The 12,138-nt window shown below is 32.8% G+C and overlaps 1 protein-coding gene and 1 long non-coding RNA gene across 2 annotated transcripts; both read right to left on the minus strand.

The window, feature by feature from the left end:
* Positions 1 to 2,673: 2,673 nt before the first annotated feature.
* LOC114391566 (pentatricopeptide repeat-containing protein At5g38730-like) lies at positions 2,674 to 4,657 on the minus strand. Its single transcript, XM_028352561.1, has 2 exons — positions 4,305 to 4,657; positions 2,674 to 3,040 (listed from the first exon to the last, which is right to left on the minus strand). The coding sequence occupies exons 1-2, from the start codon at positions 4,655 to 4,657 to the stop codon at positions 2,674 to 2,676; spliced, it is 720 nt and encodes a 239-aa protein (XP_028208362.1).
* A 2,650-nt stretch (positions 4,658 to 7,307) lies between these two features.
* Positions 7,308 to 8,479, minus strand: LOC114391967. The gene is made up of 4 exons (XR_003662218.1): positions 8,295 to 8,479; positions 8,114 to 8,170; positions 7,881 to 8,029; positions 7,308 to 7,795 (listed from the first exon to the last, which is right to left on the minus strand). It is a non-coding gene; the product is annotated as an uncharacterized LOC114391967 (long non-coding RNA).
* Between the last annotated feature and the right edge of the window lie 3,659 nt (positions 8,480 to 12,138).

The following is a 12,138-nucleotide window of genomic DNA, read 5'->3' on the forward strand; positions in this document are numbered from 1 at the left end:
TGGTGCAATACTAATTGAAGAAATGACAAAAAAAAATCGGTAAAGAAGATTTGAATATATAGAAAGAAGACCATTCAAGATATGAGTGAGGAGAGTAAAATACATGGTGGTTTTAGTCCATGAAAAGGGAGAGAAAGTTTTCACATAAATCTTATAGTAAATAATATCTCCAAAAATTTAGTTAACAAGGTGTAATTCGTGTAACTTACTACACTTAGTTGTGTGTTGGTGAAGCTTTTTTCACAAAATCTTTTCAATTTAGATTTACTTAACAGTGTCATACTCACTTGAAAAAATTCTTCTTGAGAAAAAAATGCACAAAACAATTTAGTAGAATAAATGCCATCAGCTGCAGGCAGATGAGGATTAATGAGGGACATACCGTTGAGAAATCTTTTTTCAGCGAAGGACTATTGACATCTTCAATCCTGTTGCCATATAAGTTAACAACAGCTTTAACCAAACCAACTCCTCTTGTTGTGTGACCAGGCTTTGAGGCTGAGCCATCCATATCCTATTCCTGTTTGGAACCACTACCGAACTGATGAAGGTTTAATTCAGATGCATAATCAGAGTTGTTCACTTATAGTTTGTTCTATAAAATAAGTGTCACTTTGAACTAGTAGTTGCAAAAGGGTAACACAAAGTACACGTAGTATAACTTAAAGCTAGCTAGCCTAGCCCTTAAATAATTAACAAACGAGCATAAAGGCTTGAAATGGCTTACCTGAGAGAGATTGTTGTTGGAGATTGGTTAGCTCAAAAATCAAACATGTTAGGAGGGAGTTTTGCTTTGGTTTCTTTGAATGACACATTTGAACATTGAATGCAATGGTAACCAATACATTTTTGTCAATTTCTTCAAAAACATTCAGTTCAGGTCCCTTCCTTAATCCATCCATGGTTGTCTTAATAGCTACTTCATCATCTACTTTAGGCAACTAACCTGCTAAACATAAACTACCAGCTGCAGTGGCTATATAGTTGAAGTACGCTATAGCCGATACATATACATATATGAAATTTTGTGTTACAAATCATACCATTGACCGAGAATAGAGGTGACACATGCCTGTAAATGTGTTGTATACTAAACCCCACCACAATCAACACTCCCTAATGTGGATTTACTATTAGACATAGCAAACAAAAATAGTTTCTTTTATACACAATTGCTTCCTTAATGTGTTAATTTGAAAAGGCATATGCAGATGTTTTTGTGTCATATATTGAATTACCTTACAGCCATATGTTGTATGTGTGTTTCAAATTTTCTGATTATTTAATAAATGTAATGTACATTTCGGTGTGTCACAAATTTTGTTGTTTTGGTCCCTTAAAATCATCATTATAAAGTTCCGTATGAAAGTTTCAAGTTGCTAACAATTTCATCCTTTGTACTTGTGAACTTCTAATAACTTCATCATTCAAGTTTGAAAGGTGTAATTCTAAAGTTATGGTTGCTTTGGTTAGTACATATCCGGGGTTTGCTTTCCAAAAAAAAAAACATATCAGGGGTTTACCTTATAAATTAATTTTTTTTACAAACTGTTGAGATCTCTTCTCTTAACTTACTGATCTGTAAGAAGCAATTGTTAATTGTCAGATAGAAGGAGCAGCAACTACAAACGGCAGATGACCAAGTATATCGGGCACCTACACTAAACAACAACCAGGTTAACACTCTGACTAAACAAAATAATTGGTTTGTTTTTTTTTTCAAAATTGTTGATAAATATATATATGCTTAAATATATTTTTGTTATGCGTACTATATTTAATTTTGTTTTTACTATCTAAGAATCGCTCTGGTAATGAATGCAAATCTGACAAACCCTATCAGAAGTTGAACCCTATACAAAAATTTAATTGTAAAGCTTAATGTTGTATGTCATACCCCTAATATTTTTCTTTTTACAGTCAATTTCATGAATTGAAAATTTATTTTGTGGAATGCACCAAATTGATAAAATCTCCACCAAAATGCATAGAGTGAATTTATATTTTTTTTATTTCTATTTATTACATTTAGGAAAGAAAATACAATATGCTCCTCGTCAAGGAGTTACTTACAACCTACATTATTTAAAGATCAATCTGATTTGACTTAACCTATTCAGTAAAGAATTCATATTTTATTAAAAAAAATATTTATAGTAAAGTAGGCTAAACTATGGGCTTTTAGAAAAGTCCAAAGGGGTTAATAGACTAGCTTATTTAGAAATAATATAATTTATAATTGAAATATTAATAATTAATATATAATAAGCTTAATTAGGGACAAAATTACAAACATTAGAAGGATTAAAACAAAATAACAAAAATGAAAAATAAATTTTTATTTTATTAGAAACTTAACATAAAATAAAAAAATATTAGGAAACTAAAATAAAATTTATTAATTCATTAGAGAAGGTACTTCAAGTATTACTTGTTAGAGCCATGACTGACTAGTAAATGTCTCACTTGTTCATTGTAGATTTCAATCATCTGAACAAAAACTTCATATTATATGCATGTTCTTTGAATCTCATATATGAAGGCATCAATTTTTTGCTTAAACTCTACCTAAATTAGATCCCTGTCTGAGTCTCGCCTATCTTTTACTGCCCTATTTAGTTTATAAATGCCATGTATAGTAGTGAAACATGAAGACAAAGACCTCTACTTTATTTACTCATCTGGAAGTGCTAAAACTGCATCCATATTGTCTTTCTTATTGTAGCCATCTCCAATCCATGAGAATGTGCAATAACTGGGTGTAAATCCAGCATCAACCATGCTGAACATTAACTCATTTGCCCTTTCTAGTTCATTCATCTTGTAGAACCCATGAATTAATGCTTTATATGTAAATGGATCACGTTTTAGACCAGCTTCTAACAGCTTGTTCTTAAATTTCAAAGCTGATTTCAACTCTCCAAACTTGTAGTAAGCATTAATTAGTGTGTTGCATGTGATATTCTGAGCTTCAATTTTACTTTCAGTCATCTCATTCAAGACTTTGTTTGCATCCCTTATCCTGCCATCTTGGGACAGCCTGCACAAAATTGAATTAAATGTAACAACTCCAGGGTATAATTAATCCCTTAGCCTCCATCATTTCTTTCATTTTCAGAGCTTTATCTAGTTGATTTGTACATGACAAATACATATTTGAGCAACATTAGTTCACTAGATGCCATTATGTCCTTCCTTCATCCTGATAACATAGTCCTTCAGGCTGATCACGTCATCACCACTCTTAGTGGAGTGATACCTCAGCAATTCAGCTAGTTTTGTCTTGTTCTGAGAATCCTCATCAAGACCAAGTTTAAGGTTGTTAGAGAAGGCTTCATAAAACTTGTTATAGTCTTACAAGGCTAGTAACCTTGATGGTAACAAGTACGTCATTGGCATGACTATAGTTTTCCTACATGGTAGTATACTAGTATGTCTAATGCCTAATGGAATTTCAGTGATATTTGAATTATTCTGAGTCAAGTTCTTAACAAATTATTTTGCTAAATTGTTTGCACATGTTTCTCCAATAAATGTTTCTCTTGCCAATTTGTAAAGCATCCCGATGCAGGTGGTACCATAACCTTGCATCCAAAATTAAAGAAGCAAAAGATAAAAGAGGACATGCTGTAAAAAATTCTCAAGGAAGTTACTCTGTCAGCCTGTCTACATTGACTCAAACTCCCCAACTATTCTATAATGTGTCCCTTCCATCTCTTTATCTTTGTTCTCGACAAGCCTCTAAAATGGAGTGTCTATTTTTTTCCTCGACATATCTCGACCTCTTCTCCATCCCTCTTTTGAGTGAGGATGGGTTGTAACTTTATTGCTCTAATGTTATGGGTCTAGTTTGAATGAATATATTTTATGTATGGATTATTTTGGTTATTGTTGCGACATTGGAACCGCGGATTCTTGGTGATTTTGATGGGCAAAGGCTTAGGAGTGGTTGAGGTTGAGAATTGCATGCCACTAGTAATAAAATTATTTAACTTCTTGGCAAGTGGAAACACTTCCAATACTAGATATATATGTGCACGTTATCTGTTTTGCTCCTGCGAGTCCATCATTTGTAGATCGTGTATATGCTGTACTTGAGGACCATAGGAATGTTATTCTTGAAGTTGATTTAAAAGGTATAGGATTCCAAATTATTATGTATCAGCTAGTAATGATATTGGCCATAAAACAGACCATTTTGTACGCCAGACTTGGACCATTTTCTGCAAATAATTATTAAATATTATATTGATTAAGTTAAAAATTTATTTATGACAAAATTCATAAAGAAAATGGTTTGTCACATTTTCTTCTCAATGTTCATTAACGCGTCGTCTTTTTTCTTTAGTTCACCCTTTAGCTGGAAAACTTGCTTTCTTACATTTTCTTTCTCAGCCTCATCCCCAAGAAGATAACTTTTCAAGTCATTATATTGAGTTCTAAGTGCTTCTAACTCTGACTGCAACACTCTACCCGCCAACTCTTTTTCATACTTGAGATTCTTCATCCTATTTAGCTCATCAAGTGACCTTTTTGCTTCCTTCTTCAATAAAGCAATTTGACTCACCAGCTCATTGCTTTCCACTGTTCTACCCTGTAACTGAGCCTCAGATTCCTCAAGTGATTTATTCATAAGCTCCAACTCATTTCTTAACATTTCTTTTTGTTCTACTTGGTTAGAGAGGCATGATATCTCCACTTTAAGCTTTATTAGTTTGTAGACCAAGTCATGATATCCAAGCCATTGTCTCCTGCTCGGTCACACCTAGATTAATTAATTATACTTTATTTATTGATGCTTTTTAAATAACTATATAGTTAATTTTTAGTTACAATATTGATTTCTTAATTATTTTAGGTGTATTGATTTTTGAACGTTATGTGTTTGGTAGAAGTTGTAATAAAGTTTTTAAAAAATTGGGGCGGGGGATAATTAAATTGATAAAAAAATTACTTATATTTTGTTTGTTGTGTTTGTATTTCCATAATAAACAGTGTAATGTTATTTAAAATAATTTTATAAAAAATTATTAATAATCGTGCTTTAAAATTGATTTAAAAATAACATTTGAAACAATGATATTTTTTAAAAAAACAATATTCCTTTTAAATATGCTCATTTAGCTTATACCAAACAAAAGGCAATCTTCCAAAGGATGGGACGCAGATTCAATGCACTTCATTTATTTTAATTGTTATAAATAAATTCTTTTAAATTTCAAAGAGCCAGACCTATAAGTAATCAACATAAAAATAAATATTGTACATGCTTGTATAATGGGTCCAGGGGACTTTTATTTTTATTTTTTTTCGGATCTATGGGGGACTTATATATATACTTGATGGGGTACAACTCATCATGTTGATAAAATTAAAAATATCATGATTTTTTTGTGTTTTGCCTCCCTTATTTTTATAAGAAAAAATATATTCTAGGTTCCTATGATTTTACGTTGATAAAAATATATTCTAGGTTCTTATTAATGAAAAACTATGATCAAGTGTTGAAAATGTGAGAAATTGAATGTGATTTGTATGGAGTAAAGTCTCATTTTTTTTCGTTAAAATTGTAAGCGTTTTTTAACTTAAAAAAATAGTATTTTATTCCCTACTTTGCAAAATATGATTTAGTTTAGTCTATTTTAGTGTAAAATGACAATAAAAATATACTTTAGTCCCTACCATCTTTGACACTGTAGGCCTAGCTAGCCTCTTCTCCTTCCAAACAACCCCATGACATGGAGCAACTTCCCGGCTCGAACTTCCAAGTTCATGAACAAATTAGTTTGCATCAAGGAGTGGCAGTTTGTCAACAAGGACATTGGAGTCAAGAAACCAGGTTAGTTAAAAAATTACTTTCTTTTACTCAAATTAAGGTTGCCTTAGTGTTCAACAGACGTTGTGCGTTCGACATAACTTAACCTTGCTTTGTTGTTGTTGTTTGGTAATGGTGGTTGCAGGGAACATATTTGAACAACAACTGATACATACTTCACTGGGCTGCAAACGGGTCAATGTGTATTTGTTGATTTTATCTGCTTGATGGATGCTCATATATAGTTGTTACTTAGGGTGATGTTGTTTAAGTTAATTCAGTTGAATGGATTGAAGATTATTTATGTTCATGTTAACAATTTTATATTTTGTGTGTTTAGGGAAATTTGTGTTTGCCTGCATTTATGTGTTTACAATGTATATGTTATTTTATTTTTAGGTGTACTAGATATAATACTGTAGGTTTTGGATTATATATCAATGAATGGAAGGTATCTGGGCTGGGTTATGGTTACTCCAGAAAGAGAACAGTAACCATCAGATGCAGAATTTGTTAACACTCCAATACTAGAAACTTTAATTGGTAGACATGGACAGTAACTTTAATTTGTTAACTTTAATTTTTTTTAAAGAATATTCGGTAAAATAGTAACGAACACTTGTTAATTTATAATTAAATATAAACTTGTTTGATAAATATCAATTTGGAAAACAAATTGAAATTTAAAAATATTTTTAAAAACAAACCACTAAAACAAAACAAAAAATTCAATTGATTTTTTTTAAAAAAAGTTATGAATCGAGATCAAAGTGTTTGTTTGATTTTTAAAATAGTAATGTAGAGTCTGTTAGACTAAAACTCACCTAGTGACTCTAATAACAATTCCAAGGCTTTCCCTTTGTCCCATTTAATAGTGGGACGAATCTCTAGCACCTGTGCAAAACAAATGTCGTTGAGCGTAAATTGATGTGTATTTTATGCGTAAATTGCTTATGAGAATTGGGAGAAAATTGTCAATTCTCTTGACCTTTTTAATTTAAACTATCAAACAAAAAAATGTTATATCTTTTTTAGAATTTTTATTTAAATATTATATTTTATTAAATTTTAGTTACTAAATATACAATCAGTTTTTATCCTTGGCTTCTTTAAATTATAACTTTATAATAATTTTCTTTTTTTAAAAAAGAAATTTTATCTTAAGAATATATTTTATTAATTAGTTATTATATAATTGTTTTCATTTCTTGATTTTTTTTGTAAACTATAAAATCAATAGTAATCTTATATTTTGTTACAAATATATAAATATTATATTTTATCAAATTTTAGTATAGACCATAATAAATAAAATATTTTTGCATGTGTAGTAAACAAACTAAGTTTTCATTTCTCCTTGTTTGAGAACAGGGAGAAGGAATACTTAGTGGCTGAAAGATAGTTTTAAAATACACTAAAAGATAGAGAAATGCCTGAATCTGGCAGAGAGATACATGAGAAGCAAAGCAAGCAAACATTCCTGACATGGTGGGGACAAAAGTTGACACAAGTCAATTTGTTTACATGAGCAAAGATGTACCCAACCATGAGTCAACAATAACAAATAGAATAATAAAACAACAAATCAAGCTCTTATTTCTCAACCAAAACTCATAGACAAAAGAGTATAAATTGAGTAAAAGTAGTAAGAAAGATCACAGTATTCACCCAAATAAATCTTATTATTATTACGCAAAATGATCAAGCATTTAATTTTGATCCACCATAGATGTAAAACATTTCTACATTAAATGAGCCACATGATACTACCTATTAGGAAAGATGATAGAAACATAGACTCCAAGAGAAACACCCTAGTTACAATAACGCAGGGATACTCATTCACTAATGACATTAACCAAACTTTAAAATTTCAACATTCAAAGCACAGAGCACAAAACTGCATATGTATCAGACTTGGTAGAAACTGACCTTGAAAGAGATATTGAACGTCGAGAGTGTTTTGGTTTCGGAGACCAACTGCATAAATTAAGACTTAGTCAATTCTTCGAAGCTACCAAAAATATAAACTGAATCATAGTTCACCAAGGCAACCAAAGTGAACCTTCTGCTCCTGTCACTATAGCTATGACTTCTGCTGCGGCTATGGCTGCGGCTTCGTGAGACATATGGACTGCGGCTGAGGCTTCTAGAATAGCTCCTCCTTGAATCACGACTAGGACTTCTAGAATAACCTCAATCATATTCCCTCACCTGGACCAATCAGAGATGTACATTAGCAAAAGCAACTAAAAAATTATTGAAAGCAGAATGTAGCCAAATATAATATCCACCCACCCGTATGAAAGCACGAGAAAAGGCATTGCGGAATTCTGAGTCATCAAGTTTCCTGATCTGTAAAAGAATACAAAGTTAAAGAAGTAGAACAAAAGTACTAGTTAAAAAGACACCAAGGCAAGTAAAACACTGATCCTGATAACCATTACAAGATACAGGTTTAGTCGTTTAGAACACTTACAGCATATTTCATATCATCATAATTGGTATAATCAACTATCCCAGTCATACCTGCATACAAATTATACTAAAGTTTAGAATTATGCTGTGAAATTAAAGGGAGCTGCAACAAAAGATATTTGTCATAATTTCCTAGACTTGTTGCTTCCAAGTTCCAAAATAAGTCATGCATCTACATCAATATCACCATTTGAAATTACCAGAAAAGTTAATTTTGTGATAAACATTTTAGTACATGTTTGGAATAGCTTATTTTGTGATAAAAAAAAAGCTTATAATTAAAATACTGCATAGAGAACATTTGGATATAAACTCTCTTAATCTTAATTTAAACCAAACATGTGCTTTGTCTGAATGATTGGTTCTTATCACTATATAGCCCTTAGGAGTGCCCATCCATACATCAATTGCATCAACTTCCTGATGAACCCAATACTAAAGCCTTCTTATGTAAACCTTGGCTCTTAATAATCCAAGATCATAATAATAGTGTAGAAACTGTCTCTGTACTTTTAAAAGTAAAGTATCCTAACTCTTACTTATAGATTTAAAAGCGATAACACTGAGAAACATGAAGAAAGAAAAGCTTTCCCTATTCTGCTTGTAATGTTATTCTCATTCTCCTTTAATCAAAGGACTGAAAGCACTGGCAGGTTGATATACTAATAGACGAATCTCATCTATCAAGGGAAGAAAATCACTGGCAGGTTGACAAAGGAAAGGAAAGGAGAGAAGAGGAAGTACATAATAAGAGCACGAAAATTTACTCTAACCAACTTTCGAATTAATATTGTACCTTGTCTTTGCATCTGCCGGTCACTATAGCAGTAGGGAAACACCTAGGAAGTTTCCTCATTGTTTTTCTCATCTGATACACACAACAAATTTTTACGTATAGATTTAGTATATAAGACATGAAAGCACGGTCAAATTCAAAAACATCAGTAAGTAATGAAACTAACCGAATCACACATGAAAGCACGGTCAGGGTCGTCGACTATAGGAGACAGCGTGCCATCATAGTCCAGAAACATGACAAATTGTTTTCCTTTTGGCGCATCAATAATTTTGTCAAACATGTCTAATGCTGATGGATGGTGAAGCTGTTTCATAATTTTAAAAAAAACCACATGTTAATTAATTTGGTCAAACATGTCTAATGCTCCACGTAGGTTCAATCAATTCAATTTAACTAATTTGTGTGAAACATTCTCTGCCAAAGCAAACTACTACTAATGAACTGGATCTGGGGTTGACTGAGTTTGACGACATTAAGCTTCGCTAGGTCTGGTCTGGCCCCATATGGCAGAAGCCCTCTCCAACCGGCAACCACACCATCATTGATGCCTATGCCTCTCCTCTCCTATCCTATCATTGAGATATTATTAACCAGTTGTGTTTCCTCTTTTGTTTTCTTGTTTAGGCTTCTGTTACTTGCCTGTACATTACAATGCCTGTGCTCTGATGTGAAGAAAGGTGCCATAGCATATGAATAATCATATTATAATGAACCAATTTTTTTTTACATAGTGTTCTTGTTCTCTTTTTTTGGGTGAAAATGATCTTGTTCTTATCATTTAGTTAAGATATTATTAATTTAATTTTACGATTAAGATGTTAGTATTTGAATTGGTATTACACTTATGTATAAAGCATACAATTTGGCACACCTTGTGAAGTTTTTACCATCTCATTCAGTTTTACCATTTGTTCCATCCCGCTCTTGCCTTAAGTATTATCAACAATTGTACTCTCTTTAGCTCCAGCAAATCCATGCCCAAAAATCATTTCAAGTAAAACCCAAAACAGTAGAAATTACCTGTTATAGCGTTCAAAGACAAGGACAATTAAAGGGCTGGGATGGAAAGCAAAACTCTCCCACTCCAAACAGTTGATCTCTTCCACACACTTTTTTAAAGCCTGCTGATTTTTGTTTGGTTACTATTGTTCTTTGTTATGTACATTGACTATGTCTATAATAACTAACAAGAAATGACAAAGACATGGTAAATATACAGCATAATTAGCTAACACAAACAAGTCAATACCAAGTCATGTTATTTGCAGTTTCATCTTACAAATCTCCTGCCATAAAAGTATGCACCTCTGTATATGGTTCAGCACTTTATTATCATAAAATTTGTTTGTCAATTGAGTTAGCAATGTATGATTTTATTTAAATTTTCATCAGCTGTTGATAAACGATGTATAATTTGTTATGCTTCACAGCTGTCTACACATTGTTGTGGTTTCCGTGGCTACAATTTATGAGTTTTGTATTGGACAATTCAGACTTTGTTCGTTAACCCACGAGGAAATTGATAGTATTTGAAGCTTCCATTACCGCAGCCATCTATCTAGGTATGTAAGTTAATAGGAATTTTATTTGGATTGTAAGTTTGTTGTTCCATAAATTAGTTCATAAAAAATATGTGCATTGTGAGTGAACCCTAGTTTCCCGTTTGAGATTCCATACCATGATTAATACGGATAGTTTGGATTAGTTGTGGTATGGATTCTTGAATTGTCCGTTCGGACAGTTTGGGAACTCTCTTTTTTTACTTCATTCATAGTTATAGGTTAAGTATGTTGTGGTATATTTGATTTGATTTTGGTTTATTGCGTATTGCTTTGTTCTCCGAGTGCATACTTGATTGTGGTCAATTTAGGAACCGCTTTCATTTTGTGTATTTGGAGACCAATGCGAAATGCTGCCAAAATTTCATCAAATTTAGCATAACATACTTAACTTGTACATATGAATGAATCAAAAAAAGTTTGTTCTTGAATGGGATAGGATCCGACCTTCATATAAAAAAAGTGAGACTGTCATGCATATGCCATAACAGACGCCCTCTTGTAGAACAAGAAACATGAATAGAAGTTGGATTCAAGCACCACGCATAAGCAATGAGTATGAAAGGGGGTTGAAGATTTCTTGAAGTTTGCACAACAACATGCACCAGCTGTGGGTGGAAAGTATTTCTGCCCGTGCGTAAACTGTGTGAATGGAAGGCGTCAGGCATTAGTTGTCATTAAATCACATCTAATTTGTGATGGCTTCATTCGGAGTTATACAAATTGGATATGGAACGATGAATTGCCAGAGGTCTCATTACCTGCCGACAATGAGGCGGTACCATTAGAAATCAGAGATCGAATGGAAGACATGATATGTGATCTTGGGCAAGAGGGATTTTTGGAAGCTCATGCACCCTATTATGAAGATTTGGAAACAGATTCCAAGTTACCGTTGTACTTGGGGTGCACAACCTTCACTCGGTTATCTGCAGTGCTAGCTTTGGTCAACTTGAAGGCTAGATTTGGGTGAAGTGACAAAAGTTTGACTGAGTTGCTTGTCTTATTGAAGAATATGCTTCCCAATGATAACAAGTTACCAAATAGTCACTACGAGGCTAAGAAGATATTATGTCCTGTGGGTTTGGAGTACAAGAAGATTCATGCTTGCCGTAATGATTGTGTGTTGTACAGAAAAGAGTTTGCCGAATTGCGGAATTGCCCAACATGTGGGGTATCACAATACAAACAAAATGACGGGGAATACACTGATGATGTAGCCACATCCAACCCTCGTCCAGCAAAGGTTTGTTGGTACCTTCCAATTATACCAAGGTTTAAGCGATTGTTTGCTACTGCACACGATGCTTCTAACCTTAAATGGCATGCAGTTGATAGAATAAATGATGGGTTTCTCCGACATCTAGCTGATTCTCCACAGTGGAAGACAATTGATCACTTGTATCTTGAATTTGGAGCCGAACCAAGAAACCTTCGACTTGGTCTTGCTTCGGATGGCATGAATCCATTTGGTAACTTGTCCACTA

This window comes from Glycine soja, chromosome 17, assembly GCF_004193775.1.
Source record: "Glycine soja cultivar W05 chromosome 17, ASM419377v2, whole genome shotgun sequence".
NCBI classification, from domain to species: Eukaryota; Viridiplantae; Streptophyta; class Magnoliopsida; order Fabales; family Fabaceae; genus Glycine; species Glycine soja.

What these genes read in the sequence shown, in the direction of transcription:
- LOC114391566 (XM_028352561.1), bottom strand. Translation starts at nt 4,657, where the DNA reads ATGTTAAGAAATGAGTTGGAGCTTATGAATAAATCACTTGAGGAATCT. An exon ending in ATGAACATTGAGAAGAAAAT is followed by an intron (nt 3,041 to 4,304) that starts GTGACAAACCAT and finishes AATTTTGTGCAG; the next exon opens with GCTGTCCCAAGATGGCAGGA.